This window comes from Colobus angolensis, unplaced genomic scaffold (assembly GCF_000951035.1).
Source record: "Colobus angolensis palliatus isolate OR3802 unplaced genomic scaffold, Cang.pa_1.0 Scaffold170, whole genome shotgun sequence".
NCBI classification, from domain to species: Eukaryota; Metazoa; Chordata; class Mammalia; order Primates; family Cercopithecidae; genus Colobus; species Colobus angolensis.
Window position 1 is genome coordinate 3,087,578 of NW_012114822.1, and position 18,632 is coordinate 3,106,209.

The window sequence follows — 18,632 nt, forward strand, 5'->3', positions numbered from 1 at the left end:
TGGGGGCGAGGGGCTCCAACACCACTTTGCTTTTCCTTCACTTGCAAGGTGTTCTCACAGGGCGCTCTTTCCCCTCTTTATGCATTTTATGGAGAAGTTTGTCATGGGGTGAAAGAATCATGTAAATAAAAATACTGTCTCATAAAATGCAGCTTGGACGCAGAAGTCAATAGTCAGGCTTGGGGCACTGTGTACCTTCTATGATGAATGTCCTTGACTTGGAGGAACTAAATGGGTCCCCTGGTGATAAAAGAAAGATTTAAAGAGACCAGAGTTGATAGCTGGGAGCACTGAGAGGAGTGGCATGACGAAGGCACAGCGGGGAGGCACAAATCACCGCGCAGAACACGCGTTTAGTTAAAAAGGAAAAAATATAACAACACACACACGTGCGTGCCGTATATGAACAAATAAAAAAATAACTGGAACACAACTTAATTTTCAAGTCCCTGAAGCAGCAAAGCACACATGGAAAGACACTTGTAGCAGGAGGATGGGGAGCAGAGGGGGCTGAGGTCTCAGGAGTAGAAAGAATAAAGAACGTGAAAGTAACCAAAACCGCTTTTCAAAGTGCTGAACGTTTCTTTTCCTCTATGTAGTAACTTATTCCCCAGAGCACAAAAGACCCCCAAGCTTCCCAATGGATCGTGACCGAAGAGAACACCACATCGGAGTCCCCACACTGCAACTTCACCGAGCTGCAAAATAGCCGCAGAGGGGAGGGGACAGTTCCACCGTGGCTCTGACTGGGAGGGCAGATCGGCCTGGGTCCAAAGCGAGGACAGGGACTCAGCCTGGAGGTGCCGGGTGCACCTGGCTGGGGGTCGGCAGCCAGAGGCTGAGCTCACCCCTACTGAGGGGAGGCCTGCCCCCTTGTCCCCCACCCTGGACCTGGCCTCCTCTCACAGCTCACCCGGGTGCCCAGCAGGGCCCACGCTGGTGGTCTCTACAACCTCAGATTCAGACCCTTTGGACACCACCCAGGCCTGACCGGTGGCGCTGCCGCAGACCACTTACCTTCCATCGGGGTGTTGGGGTCCGGGCGGTTGGCAAACACCACGTCTACATACTCCAGCTGCAGTCGCTCCAGAGAAGCTTTCAGACCTGGGGGAGGACCGGGTGGGGGCGTCACTGCTGTGGCTGCAGCTCCACAGGCACCTGGGCCTGTCCGTGCCCGGCTCAGGGAACAAGAGACGGCTAAGAGGCCCCTGGCATCTGGAAGCTTCCGGAAGCTGATGGAGGTCATGAAATGCTACGGCAGAGGTGGGGGCACATCCCACAGGGAGTAGGGGGAGTCTCCCCTTCAGGAGGACGTCGGGGGACCACCGGCCACATGTCCTTGACTAAATGAAGGGGAAGCGCCTCCTCCCCCAGACAACACGCCCTCCTCTGAGGTCACTCTGTGTTACAACAGGGGGATCACGATATCCATCACACATGGAGCGAGGGTTACACTGGCTGCCCATCCCACCAAAAGCAATACTGTCTGTGGCCAGGCATGGTGGCCCACGCCTGTAATCCCAGCACTCTAGGGGGCCAAGGTGGGTGGATCACTTGAGGTCAGGAGTTTGAGACCAACCTGACCAACACAGTGAAACCCTGTCTGCACTAAAAATACAAAAAAAAAAATTGACCAGGCGTGGTGGCGGGCACCTGTAATCCTAGGTATTCAGGAGGCTGAGGCAGGAGAATCGCTTGAACCCAGGAGGCGGAGGTTGCAGTGAGCCAAGATCGTGTCACTGCACTCCAGCCTGGGCGACAAGAGCAAAACTCCATCTCAAAAACAAAAACAATGGCAATAGTGTCTAAAACGCCCAAGCCACCCGCTCGTGCTCAGAGCAGCTCAGGACACACAGCTGGCAGAGTGAAACACTGGGTTGGGGTGGGCAGGATGGGGAGCGGGTGGCTGGCCCCCTAGGTGATTTTCAATGGAATGATCTATTACCTTGAAGAATATGAACACAGATAGGAAAGGCATGAAGACAATAAAAATACAGCAAGAGCCAGACACCCCGGTGCCTTGCTCTGGTGCCCGCGAATGCTGAGCCCCGGGCTGTGTGGCATGCACCTTCTCCTGGGCGCTGTGGGCATCCCAGCCACCCTCGCCGGGTGCACTCTTACTGTCCCTATTGCACAGATACTGTGGCAGAGGCGTGGGGCAGGCTGCTCCTTGCTGAAGACCCACTCAGCCAGTGCGGGGCCGAACCTGGATTGAAACCCAGGCTGGTCTGTGGTCTGTGCTCAGCCACCGGGCGCCCTCGTTCCCTGCAGGGTCCCCCTGTGCTGCCCGGGTGGAAGGAGAGGGTCAGGCCAGAGCACCACGTGCCGCGGGATTGGCCGGGCCCTTGGTTGAGTAACTTGGGGGGTCAGGCTCTGTGCTGCTTTCACTTTGGCCTCTGAGGACAATCCCACAGGTGTGGGGGCCCTGAGGTGCCTGAGTATGTCCTCACCTTCGATTATGTGCTTCCTGGACAGGCCCCGCTCCGTCTCCGCCCTGGAAAACAGGCCGACCATGTGTGATGTTGCCAGCGGTTTTGGCACCCTGGCCCCTCCCAGGAAACGTTTATGATGCAATGTTAGGCGCAAAAACGGGGTCAGCAAATGCCGTGTGGGGTTGGATTCCACTTTGGGGGTAGGTAGCCGAGGCTACAGGGCTGAACTCCCAGAGGCCTGGGGCAGGCTTGGTCACAGGGCTCAGAGGGGAGGTGGGCAGCAGCAGGGGAAAGGGGGCTTTTGTTTTTCAACCTAACCCGTGTGTTTGATTTGGACTTTTTATTTTTATTTTTTAAATTAAGAACAAATCAGGCTGGGCACAGTGGCTCATGTCTGTAATCCCAGCACTTTGGGAGGTTAAGGCAGGAGGATCACTTGAGTCCAGGAGTTCAAGACCAGCCTGGGCAACATAGTGAGACCCCATATCTTATGAAAGGACAAATTAAGGCCAGGCGTGGTGGCTCACGCCTGCAATCCTAGTGCTTTGGGAAGCCGAGGTGGGCAGATTACTTGAGCTCAGGAGTTTGTGACCAGCCTGGACAACATGATGAAACCCTATCTCTACAAAATATATATATATATAAAAATTGCTGGGCATGGTGGCATGTGCCCGTAGAGTCAGCTACTTGAGGCAGGAGAGTCACTTGAACCAGGAGGCTGAGGCTGCAGTGAGCTGGGACTACGCCACTGTACTCCAGCCTAGGTGACAAAGTGAGATCCTGTCTCAAAAAAAAAAAAAAAAGAAAAAAAGGACAAATTAGTCAGGTATGGTGGCACATGCCTGTAGGCTGAGGTGGGAAGATCGCTCGAGCCCAGGAGTTTGAAGCAACAGTAAGCCGTGATTGTGCCACTGCATTCCAACCTGGACGACAAAGCGAGACCCTGTCTCAAAAAAATAAATAAAAATAAATAAAAAATAAAAGAAAGAAAGAAAGAAAAAATGAATCATAGTTACAATTCCTATGAGCCCAAGTATGTCCAAACCACAAACTATGGAGCTAGACACTTGGAGACCTGCACGGGTGATGACAGGCGGCCCAAGGAATTTGGAGTGGTTTGGGGGTTTGGGCAGTTCACAGATTTTCTGTGTTTTCCGTAATTTTTATGATGTTACCATAGTGACCAGGAAAAAATAATCCATGTAAGTAATTTTTTTGTAAAAGGCAAACTCAGCCACAGCTACTTTTCTGGATTTGACGCCCCTTAACAGGGATGGGCACCAGGCATAGCTGGTGGCTGTAGAAACGCCAGCTCTGCCCCTGATGGGGACTGGAAGTGGCACTGGGCTGGTGCCTGACCAGGACAGACCCTGACCACTCTCCTTTCTGAAGCAGGACTGTCCTCCCCCGACCCCAGGAGCCTTCTAGGTCAGGGGTCTCTGGGGAGCGCGGGACCGTGGCTGCTGGGCCAGGGCTGGAAGCATCGCCAGCTGTTGCACCTACTTTCCGCCCCAGAAGATCTTGGTGGTGATGACGAGGCTGGACCGCCTGCGGGAAAGAAGAGAAGGAAGGGGTGTGATGGGGCCTGGCCCCTGGGGGGACCTCCTTCATTTGCGACGTCCTCATCTCTCACACACAGGTCCTGAAAGCCCTCCCGCCTGGGAGCCTGGGGCATGAAATGGGCACTTCTCCATCATTTGATGTGTACCACGTGCCAAGCCGGGATGCGTGGGCTCCTCATGGAGCCAGGAGGCAGCCACCGAGGCAGTAACTGTGAGTCAGGCAGTGGGAGTTGGACAGTGGGGGGCCCAGTGTGACTGAAGCCCGGAGGAGATGCCTTCCGCCCAGGATGTGGGAGGGGGCCTGGCTCAGGGAATACGAGGGGTGCATGGATTTGGTCCAGGTGGAGGAAGCAGCAAGAGCCAAGGTGTGGGCCAGGGGGCAGGGGTGGGCTCTGGGGGGATCTGGCAGGAGTTGAGGATGGAAAGATGAGGGTGGGAGGCAGCCAGGGAAGCGCTCAGCAACGTTCCCTACAGAATGTGACGCCTGTTGCAGAAAATGTGTGTGGGACCGCCTGGTCAGGGTAACTTGGGAGGCACCTAGGGAGGGAGGGGAGGCATAGGGAGCCCAAGTGTGGCCAGGCCAATGGGATTCTGGGTTTGAGTAGCTGAGGCAGAGAACTCTGAGGATTTGGGCTTGAGCAGCGCAAAGGAAAGTAATTCGTTCTTCTGCTCTAATTCCACATGAGACAAATGCCCATACAAGTGGCTTTGCCCTGGTGGGATGGGGGACAATGATGGCCCCTCCTGGCCACATTTGACCTTGACCCCTCCCAGAGGAGGGAATACTCCCCACCCAGGGGGTGACAATGACCTCCTGGTGCCCCATGGCTGAGCTGCTTTCCCACCCGGGTCCTGGGCTGCTCAGGGAAGCAGCTCAGGAGGCTGGAGCAGGAGGCCTCCTTTGCCCCCAAAGCATCGGCCACAGAGCTCTGGCAGGGGCAGCATCACCTCCAGGAAGACAGACCACCCCACACCACCTCCATGCGCATTTGCCAAAGACATGATCAGGGGATTTGCTAATATGTGCAATTTCCTTTAATTACAGGGTGAGGAGGAATTTCTTTTGGGATTAGAGTTGCCAAAAAACAAACTTGATGGGGCAAGAGGAAGGCGTGTTAGGAATCCGGGGGGGGGTGGGGGCTCCCTGACAAATGACACTGGGATTCTGAGTGGCACTGGGAGGGGAGGGAGGAGGGAGCCCAACTTTATAACTGCTTCTCATGTTTCTGAAAATAAAGAAACATTTATTAAGAAACAGGGCCCTGGGGCTTGTCAGCACCTTCAGATAAAGCTGTGTTCAGGGGTCTGGGGAGCCCCAACATGTAGGCAAGTGCTCAGCCCGATTGGTCCCAAGGTGGGTGAGGACCTTGGCCTGGGAAGGGCCCACAGGCTCCTGGGAGAGAAGGGTGGATGGTCCCCGATCTGTGACCTTTGGGCCCCATCACGCCCGGGGACCGCTCCCCAGTCTATGCTGGAGGGGACCACTTCCCAGGGGAGTGTGACCGTCCTGCCCTGAGCTGGGTAGTGGGTAACTTACAGACTTGGGGCCACTGACCCTCAGGATAGCCCTGCCGGGAAGGTCTGCTACACACACCCTTACAGATGGGAACAGTGAGCTCTGGAGAGGTTGAGACGCCGCAAAGGTCCCGTGGACAAGGTGCAGGGTGGGATCCAACCCCGGGGCCCCCAGACTCTCTGAGCCACTCCCCTCTCTGGCCCCCTGGCTCCCCTGACCTTAAGTGCTCCAGCCAAAGAGGTGGAAGGGCTTTGCACCCCCATCTGTAGCAGCACCCCTCTGCTGTACCCAGGCCCGTTCTCACACCAAGCTCTTTTTGGCCTGACACTTTGCAAGCAGGGACCCTAGTGCCCTGGATCTCTGTGGATGAGCTGGGACAGGTGCAGTGAGCACACTAGGGTGGGGCAGACAGTGTATTCAGCCTCCCTTCAACTTTTTTCTCAAGCAGAGTCACCTCCTCCTCTTGGAGAACTGAATTTTCCTCTCCACCTCCCAGCAAGAAAAATGTGAAGACTTGCAGGCCTTACAACACTGCACAATAGGCTGATGAGGCTGACCCTGGGATAGTTCGCCCGCACCCACCCCAGGGACAGACCGCAGAGAGCAGGGTCCTTACCTCCATCCTTTCTTCTTAATGATGTTTCCCAGTACCACTTCAGCCCTGCAAAACAAGACACCGAGATCTCATCACAGCCAAACAGAAAAATCAAACCCAGACCCACTGTGGCCACTGGCCACTTGGTTCCCTCTGTGAAAATGCCACTGGGGCCAGAGAGCCAGGCTGTTAACACCCGCCTTGGCTCAGTAGCTCATTCCAGAGAGAGAGGGCTGGCCCGAGGGGGCGGGAGCAGCTGTGTTATTGCTCCCCACCAGGATGGCTGTGGCGTGTTCCCCTGCAGATGCATGTCTAAGCAGTGGCGGCCCCAGCTCTCACAGAGAAGGAGGGAGCTGCTGTCGAGCTTGGCAAGGCCAGCATCCCATTTTCTAGTCAGCTGAAAATTCACGAGGGAAAATGCCTGGCAACATTAGGTGGGCAAGATTTCCACACAAGTATCTGGTTTTTTTTTTCTTTTTTTTTGAGATAGAGTCTTGCTCTGTCACCCAAGCTGGAGTGCAGCGGCGAGATCTCAGCTCTCTGCAACCTCTGTCTCTTGGGTTCAAGCGATTCTCCTGCCTCAGCCTCCCGAATAGCTGGGACTACAGGCACACGCCACCATGTCCAGATAATTTTTGTATTTTTAGTAGAGACGGGGTCTCGCCATGTTGGCCAGACTGGTCTCGAACTCCTGACCTCGAATGATCCGCCCGCCTTGGCCTCCCAAAGCGCTGGGACTACAGGCGTGAGCCACGGTGCCCGGCCAAGTATCTTTTTTTAAAGGGAAATTATTCATCAAGTACATCTTCTGTTTTGAGAGACAATCAACATGTACTCAGGGTCAAGGGCTGGATTTCCAGCAGACGTGCATGCTTGTGTGTATGTGTGTACATGGGTGCACGTGTGTGGGTGCACGTGTCCCTCTCATTTCCTGCGTTGAACGGCAGAGAGTCAGATGCTAGGCAGACCACTATGTGTCCGGTTTGTCATCACTCCGGGTCCTGCACCAAACTCAGGCCAGCTGGGGGCATGGGCGGCCGTTGCAGCCTCGCCTGGCACTGCAGCACTGGATTAACTTTGAAGAACTTTCTGCTTGTAGCAAAATGTTTCTGAGCAAAACAACAGACGGAGAATGATCCGTACTCTGTGCTACATTCCAATTATAAAAGCGCCTGAGTCATCCACTCAGAAATAATGGGCTCTGATTTGCAAGCTGTTTAGCATGCGCTCTGAATGCTCCTCATTTATGGTCAAGACGCACAGAAAATTCACTCAGCCCTAGGCCTCTTCCTTTTATTCCTTGGTCCCTGATTTGTCGAACGAAGGATCAGGAAAGGAGGAGGAAGAGAGAAAAGCTGGCAGTGATCCCCGGGGCAGAGGAGCAGCAGACAGTGAGTCACCTAAGCCTGTGGCTTGTGGCTCTGGCTGTGAAATTGGTGGGACTCACACCTGTTTGCGGGACAGAGAAATCCTGTAGCTTTCCGAGAAGTATGCAAATTAGCGTCAGAAGAAGCAGGAGGCCTCGGGAAGATAAGGGTTTGGCCTCCTGTGAGCTGCCTCTCGGCCTCCCCCAAACTCCCCAAAGCAGTTTCTTCCTGCTTATCCCTGGCATGCAGTGCCCAGGTCCCCTGTGAGGGCACTGATGGGCGTCCACCAGAGGCTCAGCTCTGAGCTGGACTGAGGGACCGCAGTGGCTGGCTCAGGAGCAGAGGGGCAGGGGATCCCACAGAAATGGCAACCCGAGGGGAAGCTGCTCCCTGACTCCCCGGCCTTCCGGCAAGTGGCTTCTGAGAGGCCTATGGCTGCTAGAGACCCAGTGAACTTGCCCAGCTCACCAGTCTGGGTGTCCAGTTAAACAGGGGAACATGGAAACTGCGAGTGACAGAGGATGGTGTGGCTGCTGTGACATGGGGTGCGCCCGGCCCCCTCCACAGGGCTTCACAGAGTTGCCTCCCACACATTCTTCTGGGCAGCAAAACCCAGGCCAAAGCAGGCAGCGAAGAGGTGGGGGGCTCGGGATGGGAGGTGCCTCTCGGCTTGGCATCTGCACTGGGGTTTTTGACCTCAGACCCCTCTGCTGGGCTCATCTGTCTGGAAAGCGGTTCACTTTGATGGGAAGCTGCTGCCAGTCTGGAGGGGGTGGGAGGGGGCTGTGCCATCAGGAGGGCCAAAAGGGCTGCAGATGGGGGCTGGAGGCGGTTTGAGGGCCCAGCAGCAGCCCCCAGGGCTGTGTGCTCACCAGGCTCTGGGTGGGAACTTGAGTAGGGCTCAGTTGGGTTCCCTGCCGTCGGGTGCTCTGGGCCCCGCTGCAGTTGCAGGTAACCCACTAGGGCCCACGAAGCAGCTGCGGACCAAGCAGCTACGGTGCACAGCAGCCCAGGCCTGCAGCCTGCCCGGACGACAGGAACTTGGCTGGCCCCAGGCAGGAGGGGGGCAGAAGGAGGATGAAGAGAGGGCCAACAATGATTTCACAAACAAAAGCTGACTTCTGGAAACCCAATGCAGGAGAGTGGATGATTTGATTACAGCCAGTCTTTAAAACTGAAGCCAACAGCCTGGCTGAAGAGGGCTGAGCTTTTACATAATTGAGCAGGAAAGTTCACTGCCAAGATGGGAAGTGCTCCCCCACAGCACTCGGCCGGAGCCTGCCCTCCCTAGCTCTGAGGCCCTGCAGCCCTAGTTGCACTAGTGAGACATGAAATGTCAAAATGTCAGGCATATCAACAGAGCCCAGGACAGCAGCTTAATCGTGCCTCTCACCCAGCACAGCATCTTTGGCACCAGAGGGACTGTGGTCCCCCTGGTGACTCCATGGGGAGTTTAGCAAGTGACCAGTGTCCAAGCGTTCTGCAATTCCAGCCCCGTGAAAATAACACCTCCTAAAGCCATTCAGAGTTTAAAAATGAAAGCAGGGCGCAAGGTGCATTTGTGAGCACTCTTGGGAATGTGAGTGGCAGGCATCCCTGCAGCTCCGGCTCTGCCCAGGCATTCTGCACCACTTTTTCCCATGCGAAAAGACACATACTTGCCGGCTGCGTAGACTTCTGCTGTATCGAAGAGGTTGATGCCATTATCGTAGGCCAAGGTCATGAGCTGCTCTGCCATCTGAAACGAGAAAACCGGCACTGTCCTGCCAGCCGGGAGTGGGGCTCAGAGGCTCTTGAGCACCACCCTCTTGGCCTGGGAGGCCTCCCCATGTCTAGGCCCTGCCCCCCAGGGCCCGACAGGCTCCCCTGTGGGCTCTCTACTTGCCCTCTCCTGCCACAGGAGAGGGATGGAGGCAGCTCTCAGTAACAAACCCACTGAGAAGAATAAAGAAGGCAAAAGGAATGAAGAAACTGCTGAGGACTGTGAATTTCTTGAGAGCAGGGACCCCGTCAGTTGGGGTCATCACAGGGCTTAGCACCTGTACTGGGTGGAACAGTATCCCCACAGAATTCATGTCCACTCAGAAGCTTAGAGGTGACCTCATTTGGGAATAGGGCCTTCTTGAACGTAATTAGCGAAGATGAGGTTGTATTGTGTTAGGGCGGCTCCTAAACCCCACGTGACTGGTGATTTACAAGAAGAGAAAATGCAGACACAGAAGTCCATGAGACTATGAAGGCAGAGACTGGAGTGACACGTCCACAAGCCAAGGACTGTGGGCAACCCCCAGGAGCTGGGAGAGGCATGGGGCGGACCCTCCCGCAGAGCATTTGCAGGGAACCTGGCCCTGCCGACACCTTGGTATCCGACCTCCGGCCTCCAGAAGGTGACAGGACATGGGTCTGTTGTTTCAGTTCCCCAGGTTATGTTACTTTGTTACAGCAGTCCTAGGAAACCAAGGCAGTCCCCAGCAGGGGCTCTGTGGACGTTGCTGGGATGAGTCTATGTCCTTAAAGCCAGGGCTGTGTATTCAGTTGTATCTCATTGAATCTTTCCCAGCACCTGCACATGAGGACTGAATTGTTATTTTTGTAGATGGAGCAACTGAGGCCCCACAGCTGGTGCACGGCGGGCGACATCCATTCCGGCCTCTTGGCCAGTGTTTCTCCAATGGCACATGTTCCCGGCCCCGAGCGACACTGCTGTAGTGGTGGCTGCCTCGTGGGCAAGATCAACAAATGCCTGCCTGAGCTAAACGGGCTGCCGTCCGTCAGACTTTGCTCCGTGGCTGCTGTCAGGATGTGACTGTGCTCCAGAGCAAAGAACTGGTCGTGAGGTGGGACTCATGGAGCCAGGAGAGCCCCTCTGCAAGTGACAGCTCCCTCCAAGAGGCCGGAGAGACAGGTGCCCCTGAGCTGCTGGCCCTCGGACAGGGCTGCTTCCCTCTGAGTGTCACACTTCCCCTGGTGCAGCTCAGAGCACTGGGCCTCTCCGGCAGCAAGCCGGAGAGTGGGTGAATAATTCTTAATAATGCTCAAAAACTGTAGGACAGAAAACCAGCCAGGGGCGGCTTCACAGGGCTGCGTCTCTCCTTTCTGAGCTCAGAAGCCCTGGTGGCCAGGAGGCGTGGAGAGTGACGACAGTGTCCTGTGAGGATCGCGGGGTAGCCACCACTGGGGGGCACCCATGGGAGAAGGCCCATGCCCAAATGTTGCGCGTGGGAAGGCGGGCCTGGTGCTAGAGATCTGCCAACTTCTCAAGAGAAGCCAGAAAGGCCGCATGTTTGTGGGTGGGGGGTGTATGGAAATCTGGCCGGCAGCCTGGCGACGCTGGCAGTCATCCCCAAACATCTCAGGCACTGAAATGCACGCAGCCAAAGCTGAGCCCCGGTTAGTTAGCGGCTGTGATTTGAGTCAGGAAGCCCAAGGGTGGAGGCCATTGGTTTTCAGGACCCACCTGCTGGGGCTCCATTGCTGTCTTCCTGCTGCAGCTCAACTGCCCTGAGGTATCAAATGCATCCATGCATCAAATGCATCCACTGCCAGAGGGATCTGCTTCTGCCCCTCCAGCCTCCTCCTCCCGGATGTAGCCACTGAGGGAGCACCCAGGAATCTGTCCCCACCTCTAGCACTCTGCTTCCCAGCACCAGGGCTCCAGCAGGGACAGAGGGGCGGCTTGTTCACCTGCTCACTGCTTCCTCCTTGTCTTCCTCCTGACTCTTCCCAGATGCCTCCCACAACCAGGCCCAGGAGGAGAGAGCCCAGGAGGGCACGGTGCGCCGGGCTCCGTCGGGGCTAAGCCTGTGGTTAGGGCACTCGTGCTCCTGCCAGGGCTTCTCAGAGGAGGGGACCCAGGGCTCCGTTTTCCGCTTTTGTATTTCAGACACGTGTATTTTCTTATCCCCCATCTTTTCTTCCAGGAGGGCTGGCACACTACCCATATGTTTCTGTACTTTGATTTTTTCACTCACAATACGTCCTAGAAACCAGTCCACACCTGCTCATGAACATCCCTTTCATTCTTTTTGTTTAATTAAAACATTACTGCATTTATCAAAGAGAATTTTTAAAGTTGTGGTAAAATACATATAATGACATTTACTATTTTAACCTTTTTCAAGCGTAGTTCAGTGCCAGTAAGTACATTCGCAGAGTTGTGTAACCATCCCCACCATCCATCTCCCTGTCATGTTCCTAAACTGAAACTCTGTACCCATTGAACAGTAACTCCCCTTCCCTGCTCCCTGTCCCCAGTCCCAGCACCCACCATTCTCTGGTATTTATGAATTTAACTACTCTAGGAACCTTAGACAAATGCAGTCACACCCTATGTCCTTTTTGTGGCTTGTTTCAATGAGTGTAATGTCCTCAAGGTTCAACATTTATCCAAGGGGTAGCATGTGTCCAGGTCCAAGACTGGGTGTTTTTTTTTATTTTTTGGAGATGGAGTCTCATTTTGTTGCCCAGGCTGGAGTGCAGTGGCATGATCCTGGCTCACTGCAACCTTTGCCTCCTGGGTTCAAAAGATTCTCCTGCTTCAGTCTCCCGAGTAGCTGGGACTACAGGCACATGCCACCAAGCCCGGCTAATTTTTGTATTTTTAGTAGAGACAAGGTTTCACCATGTTGGCCAGGCTGGTCTTGAACTCCTGACCTTAAGTGATCTGCCCGCCTCAGCCTCCCAAAGTGTGCCGGACAAAGACTGGGTTTTGAAGGGTGTTTAGGAGTTTGTCAGGCAGGCAAGGGGGAGTGGGTCGGGGAGGGCACTCCAGGCCCTGGGGCTGGTGTGGGCCAGGGAGGCAGCCTGCAGCAGCATCAGCTCCTCTGAGATCTCACTCACCCGTGCTCAGGCCAAACCCCGGGGAGCCCTCCTTGACTAATCCTCCCATCACTGGAGCATGAAGTTCAGCCACTGCTGTGGCTTCCCAGCAAATTAGTCCAGAATCTGACCCCTCTCCCCACCTCCACTGTGTCCACCCTGCTCTGAGCCTCCAGCGGCTCTTGGCTGGTTCCTCACAATAGCCTCCTAGCTCTCTGCTTCCATCCTCTCTCTCTGCACCTGCCACAGGCAAAGCGTGGACTGTAGGCCAGCATCAGCATGAGATTAGAGATGCGGCCTCCCAGGCTCTACGACAGCTCTGCCACATCAGGATGTGCCTTCTAAGTGCATCGGATCGTGCACACGCCGAACTTTGAGACACCCTCGTGACTGGCTATTTCCAGTGCAGCAGCCAGGGCGAGCCTTGGCAGACCTTTTAAATCAGGTCAAAGTTCGTCCATGCAAAAGCCCTCCAGGGGCTTCCATCTCACAGAGGGTCAAAGCCAAAGTCCCCACCAGATCTGCACCCTGACCCCCGACTCTTATCCCCTGAACCCCCTTCTCCCTAACACTTGGCCTTAAGGGCTTGGCCTTGGTTGTCCCCTCGGCCTCCAGAAGGCTCTTTCTCTGGACCACCACGTGGCTTCCTTGCCCTCTTCCACTTCCCGACTGCCCTGTCGTCAGGACCCCCGCCCCCCTGCCCTCCTTTTTCTACTTTCTTCTCTGCAGTCAACTAAATAATGGTTCTCCAAAGGTATCAGGTCCCTGGAACCTGGGAATGTGACCTTATGTAGAAACAGGGACTTTGCAGGTGGGATTAACGTGAGTACTCTGCGATGGGGAGAATGTCCTGGCTTAACTAAGTGGGGCCTCAGTGCCATCACAGGTGACCGTATGAGGACCAGACAGATAGAGACTTGACAGACAGAAGAGAAGGAGGGAGAGTGTCCACAGGGTCAGAGACTGGAGGATGTGGGCACAAGTCAAGGACGGCCAGCAGCGCCGGACGCTGAAGAGGCCGGGAAGGGTCCTAGCCTGGAGAAGGGAGCCTGGCTCGGCTGACTCCTGGACTTAGGCCAGGAAGGGTACTGGCCTGGAGAAGGGAGCCCGGCCTGGCTGACTCCTGGACTTAGGTTCAGGGGTACCGAGTTTGGATCTCTAGCCCCCAGAGCCGTGAGAGAATACGTTGCTGCTGTTTTCAGCCATGCATTGGTGGCTATTTGTTACGCCAGCCACAGGCAGCTCACACCCTCTCCACAGCACGTTCGACCACTGGAGAAAGTGTCCTCTCTAGAAAGAGAGTGACTGGGAAGAGGCTGGGAGCAGGCAGGAAGCTGGCGCTAAGCAGGGGCTCCGCAAGCCTGAGGCGGGGACCTGGCTGCTCCTGGCTCTGCTCTGCCCACCGGGAGGCCTCCCACTCCTGCTCACAGACCAGAACAAAGGGCTCGGCGCTCTCCACTCCAGAGCACAGTGGCCCTGGGCACGCCTGGTTCCCTCCGGGGAGGAAAGCCCGACCAATCGCAGAAACCTGTGGTCATCACAGACCTCCCAGGGCATGCAGATAGCTGGATGAGCAGGGTCCGGCATGGCAGACACCGACACTATCCTGTCCCACAGCAAAAAAGAAGCCACCATACAATTCCAGCCGCATCCAGGGTGGTGCCTGGGATTGGGAGGACCAGAGGCAGGAAAGAGAGGGAGGGGCTCACGGCATTGTGGGGCTGTGCTTTCTCACTGTTTTATTTATTTATGTTTTTATGGCTATGATTTTGCTGTAATTTTTCTTCCAGGTTTTTCTGCCCTTTCCCTAGAAAACTGAAGCTCTACTCCACAGACTGCTGTCTACGCTGCTGCTGTCTACACTGGCTGCGTTTTCCATTTGCTGTCATGGGACTTTCCCATGCTGTCCTTCAAAACATGAGTTTTTTGTTTTTTTTTTTTCCCCGAGATGGAGTCTCGCTCTGTCATTCAGGCCGGAGTGCAGTAGCACGATCTCAGCTCACTGCAACCTCTGCCTCCCAGATTCAAGCAATTCTCTTGCCTCAGCCTCCTGAGTAGCTGGGATTACAGGTGCCTGCCACCACGCCTGGCTAATTTTTTGGTATTTTTAGTAGAGATGGGGTTTCACCATATTGGCCAGGCTGGTCTCGAACTCCTAACCTTGTGATCCTCCCACCTCGACCTCCCAAAGTGTTGGGATTACATGCATGAGCCACCGCCCCCAGACCTAAAACATGACTTCTAAAGACCTCCTCTCTGTGGCTGCATCCTGGTTCATTTTATGGAGCCTTTATTTTGTGACTTTTTGTTCCTTCCAGTATCTGGGTCCCAGTTACTGAAGTCAGAAGGAAGCTCAGGAGACATACGGGCCACCTCCCTGTCACCCCCATCTGGGGCGACAAGGAATCTGTCCCTACTCCAGTACGGTTACCCCACAGCTGAGCTCTGGCCACAAGTGCTGAGGCAAAGAGCACCAGGTGGAATGCCCCGTGGCCAGCGGCCAGGTGAGACCTCTGCACCTGTTTATGGCCAGAGGCTCAGCTTCCTTGAACTGGGAATAGCATCTGCCTCCCTGGGTTGATAGAGGATTAGGTAAGATAATAAGTGTAAGGTTCTCAGCCACTACTTCTATTAAATTGTTATTGTTTGGCTTGTCTTGAACACATGCTTCTAATGGGGAGTGTGAGGCCACAGAAAGGGCACCGAACAACAGGAGGGCTGGAGACCTGAAACCACCGTGGTGGTGGCTCCGACAGGCGTCGTGTCATCTTAGGGTCCCTAGCGTGGTCTGATCCCTTCATGGGTTCCTGGGAGCACTGGCTGAGAATGTGACGGTGTCCTACAAACTGTGGACTCTGCCCTGTGCCATGTGAGGGTGGCTGTCATTCCTGCCTCACCAGGTGGTTTGTTCCATCCCTGGGCAAGCTTTCATTTGGTTCCTGGCATGGCATAGAACTGGCTGAGCTGCTGTTCACACAACAACCCTGCAGATACTGCAGGGCACAGCTGCTGCGGCCCATACAACAGGGGATGTGAAGCCTTTTCTGTAAAGGGCCACATAGTAAATGCTTCAGGCACTGTGGGCCACAGAGTCTCTGTTGCAATTACTTAGCTCTGCCCTTGTGGAGTAAAAGCAGCCACTACATGTAAATGATGGGCGTGGCTATGTCCCAATAAAACTTTATTTATACAAATAGCCTGCAGAGTTCATAGACAGGAAGTAGATTAGAGGTGACCAGGGGATGGAAAGTTATTGTCTAAAGGTGCAGAGCTCCTGTTTGGGGTGATGAAATATTTTGGAAACAGATATTGGTAAGGGTGGCACAGTATGTGAATGTACTTAATGCCACTGAACTGTACACTTAAAAATGGTTAAAAAGGCAAATTTTATGTTTCATATATGTAATAAAAAACTGAAAACAAACAAAGCAGTCCAGGACGGTCCTTGCTTCCTTGCTGGCTTGGACTGAGCCACAGAACCTGAAGTGCACAAATCCTCTTCATCTGAACCGCAACCAGGTGGGCCCCCTGTTCTAGACATATTGATTTCTTTTTTGACACTAACTGTGGGATTAATACAAAAATTTGTCTTGCTCCTTTGCTAAGCCATTTTCACCTGCCACAACCATTCAGAACCCCGTCTCTGCCATCTATTTTATTCTCTGTCCTTCCAACTTGGTGTCATCTAGAAATGACCTCCAATATCTTCACACGTGTCCATCACTGTGCTCCTGATGGAGACACTGCAGAGGTCTGGGCCAGCGGGGCTGCCACTGGGCCATTCATTAATGCTCTGAGGGGGTGCCTGGTTTGCTGCTGAAAACGTCATCTCGTTGGGTGGGTCTAGCCTGTCTGCTTGTATCTTTCCCACAAGGACATCACAGGCCACCCAGCTAATATTGTTTGGAAATGAAGTTATGCCCTTCTACAGAATTCTCCCATCCTGCTTTAGACACCACATCGAAAGGGAAACGAGGCCGAGTCAGGCAAGGCTGATTCAGATTGAACCATATGGGCCCCCGAGCTCATATGAACCCATCTGGTGGGCTAAGGTAAGGCAATTCCTTTTGCCTTAATAACTCCAGACTTCACCCTGAGATCCTGAGATAGCGCCTATCCAGCAACTTCAAAGCAAGGGGAAAATCATCCTATAATCAGCTACTGTCTTTGTTTTTTTTTTTTAGACAGAGTCTTACTTTGTGGCCTAGGCTGGAGTGTAGTGATATGATCTCAGCTCACTGCAACCTCTCCCTTCTGGGTTCAAGCAGTTCGCACAGTTCGCCTGCCTTAGCTTCTTGAGTAGCTGGGATTACAGGCACCTGCCACCACGCTCAGCTAATTTTTGTATTTTTAGTGGACATGGGGTTTCACCATGTTTGCCAGGCTGGTCTTGAACTCCTGACCTCAGGTGATCCGCCCGCCCCAGCCTTCCAAAGTGCTGGGATTACAGGTGTGAGTCAACACACCTGATCAGCTACTGTCTTAAAGATAAAAGTGGGCTGGGCACGGTGGCTCAAGCCTGTAATCCCAGCACTTTGGGAGGCCGAGATGGGCAGATCACAAGGTCAGGAGATCGAGACCATCCTGGCTAACACGGTGAAACCCTGTCTCTACTAAAAAAATACAAAAAACTAGCTGGGCTTGGTGGCAGGCACCTGTAGTCCCAGCTACTTGGGAGGCTGAGGCAGGAGAATGGCATAAACCCGGGAGGCGGAGCTTGCAGTGAGCCGAGATCGCGCCACTGCACTCCAGCCTGGGCAACAGAGTGAGACCCTTTCGAAAAAAAAAAAAAAAAAAAGAAAAGAAAAAAAAAGATAAAAGTGACCCCAAACACAAACTATATGCATTTAAATTTTGATAGAAGCAAAGCTTTCCCTTGGAAATCTGAGCAATCACAGCTAACAAAGTCTCACATCAATTCGCCGATCAATTTTTAAACGCAACCTTTCAAGTACTAAGTAGGACAAACGCGAAAATTGCTTCTTGTGCAGATGCCCAGAGCTGTCTGAGCAAATGCCACCGCTCTCATTTCTGAGATGCTGCCTCACTGTCCAGAAGCATGTCTGGGCGTGTGCTGTCCCTGCCCTTCCGAGAGACCCAGAGGCGCTGGCAGCATACAAGCTGGCTTTTCCTTAGTGTTCGCTTTCTTGTTCCAATTGTGGGGACATGAGCCCCAGCAAATACATCGGAGGTGGGGTTCCGTTCGGGGTCCCTGACTTCCCGCAACAAAATACATCTGACTGCGATCCACATGCTTCGCGGCAGCTGGGAAATGGACGGTGGATGCTGGGTGAAATGCAGATCTCGGGTTCTTCAGCTTGCAGCAAGCACTGCAGGGGCTGCATTCCACATGACCTCAACAGATAGTTACTGGAGTCTCCATGGCATGTGGGCGGCTAGGATCTGCATCCAGCTTCAGAATTTGGAAAGCATGTGCACCCTGAACTCTCCTCGTTGACTGTGGCATGGGGGTCAAGCGTGTGGGAAATCTGAGTCCTGGGGAGCTTAAGGGACATGCTGAGGCCCGAGGCGTCTACTGCTGGGTGATGGCACCAGACTCGGCATTCCCTTTGGCCACAGCCACCTGGCTCACCTTTCTACTCTCCCCTGGGGCAGGGCGCCCTCGCAGAACAGAAAGAGGGAGGGAGGCTGCCGCGTTGGCTCCCGGGAGCACGTGCTCACTGGTCCCTGCAGCAGACTTAACCGTGTGCTCTGGTGAGCCCATGCTGGGCTCTGGGGTGCTGGGAGAGCCCCGTCTTACCTCATCGGTGATCTGGCCTCCGAAGGTCACCCATGTTCCTGGAAGGAGACACAGGGGTTCAAGTCAGGGACCCAGCAGGAAGCCAGATTCTCCCGTCGGTGCTCAGGCCTCAGGCTGCAGGGCCCAGGGGGCAGCCACAGGAGTCCCTCTGTGCTGCTCTGTGGCCAGGGTGTCCTTGGTGTGCGTGGACACCGGCCTTCAGAGAAAGTCCTGCTCTCTTGGGGTTACTAAACTGAGGGGATGAAAGTCTCTAGGGCGGGCTGCTGGCTATGGGCCCAGCAGGTCTGGGGCTTTTGAAATGCTTGTCAGAGCTGTGCTGAGGTAGCTCCACATGCTGCAAGGAAAGGCACAAGGGACGCCTCTCTGAAAACACACCAGGTCTGACAGTTGCATCTGCGCGCTCCTGCTGGGACGGAGCGGGCAGGGCGGTGTCAGGGCAGTGGGCGGTGGTCGGGGGCAGGGTATATATACTGCAGTGGGCGCTGTGTGTGTGGGGTGTGTGTACTGCATGCACAGGGGAGATGGGCACTGCACGTTCTGGAAACAGGCCTTGCATCTGACAGGAGAGGAAAAAGGGCCCA

The 18,632-nt window shown here is 54.5% G+C and overlaps 1 protein-coding gene across 8 annotated transcripts in view; it reads right to left on the minus strand.

Annotated features, from left to right (window-relative positions):
- Window positions 1-18,632, minus strand: part of KCNAB2 (potassium channel, voltage gated subfamily A regulatory beta subunit 2) — a 109,456-nt gene that overhangs the window by 10,386 nt on the left and 80,438 nt on the right. For 6 of the 8 annotated variants that reach the window (XM_011938292.1, XM_011938295.1, XM_011938293.1 and 3 more), the window contains 6 exons: window positions 18,052-18,089; window positions 9,131-9,210; window positions 6,127-6,171; window positions 3,936-3,980; window positions 2,451-2,494; window positions 1,018-1,104 (listed from right to left, as the gene is read on the minus strand). In XM_011938292.1, the coding sequence (XP_011793682.1) occupies window positions 1,018-1,104; window positions 2,451-2,494; window positions 3,936-3,980; window positions 6,127-6,171; window positions 9,131-9,210; window positions 18,052-18,089 (339 nt within the window). Of the gene's footprint in view, window positions 1-195; window positions 241-1,017; window positions 1,105-2,450; window positions 2,495-3,935; window positions 3,981-6,126; window positions 6,172-9,130; window positions 9,211-18,051; window positions 18,090-18,632 lie in introns of all 8 variants that reach the window. The other 2 variants (XM_011938289.1, XM_011938288.1) reach the window with 1 other exon arrangement.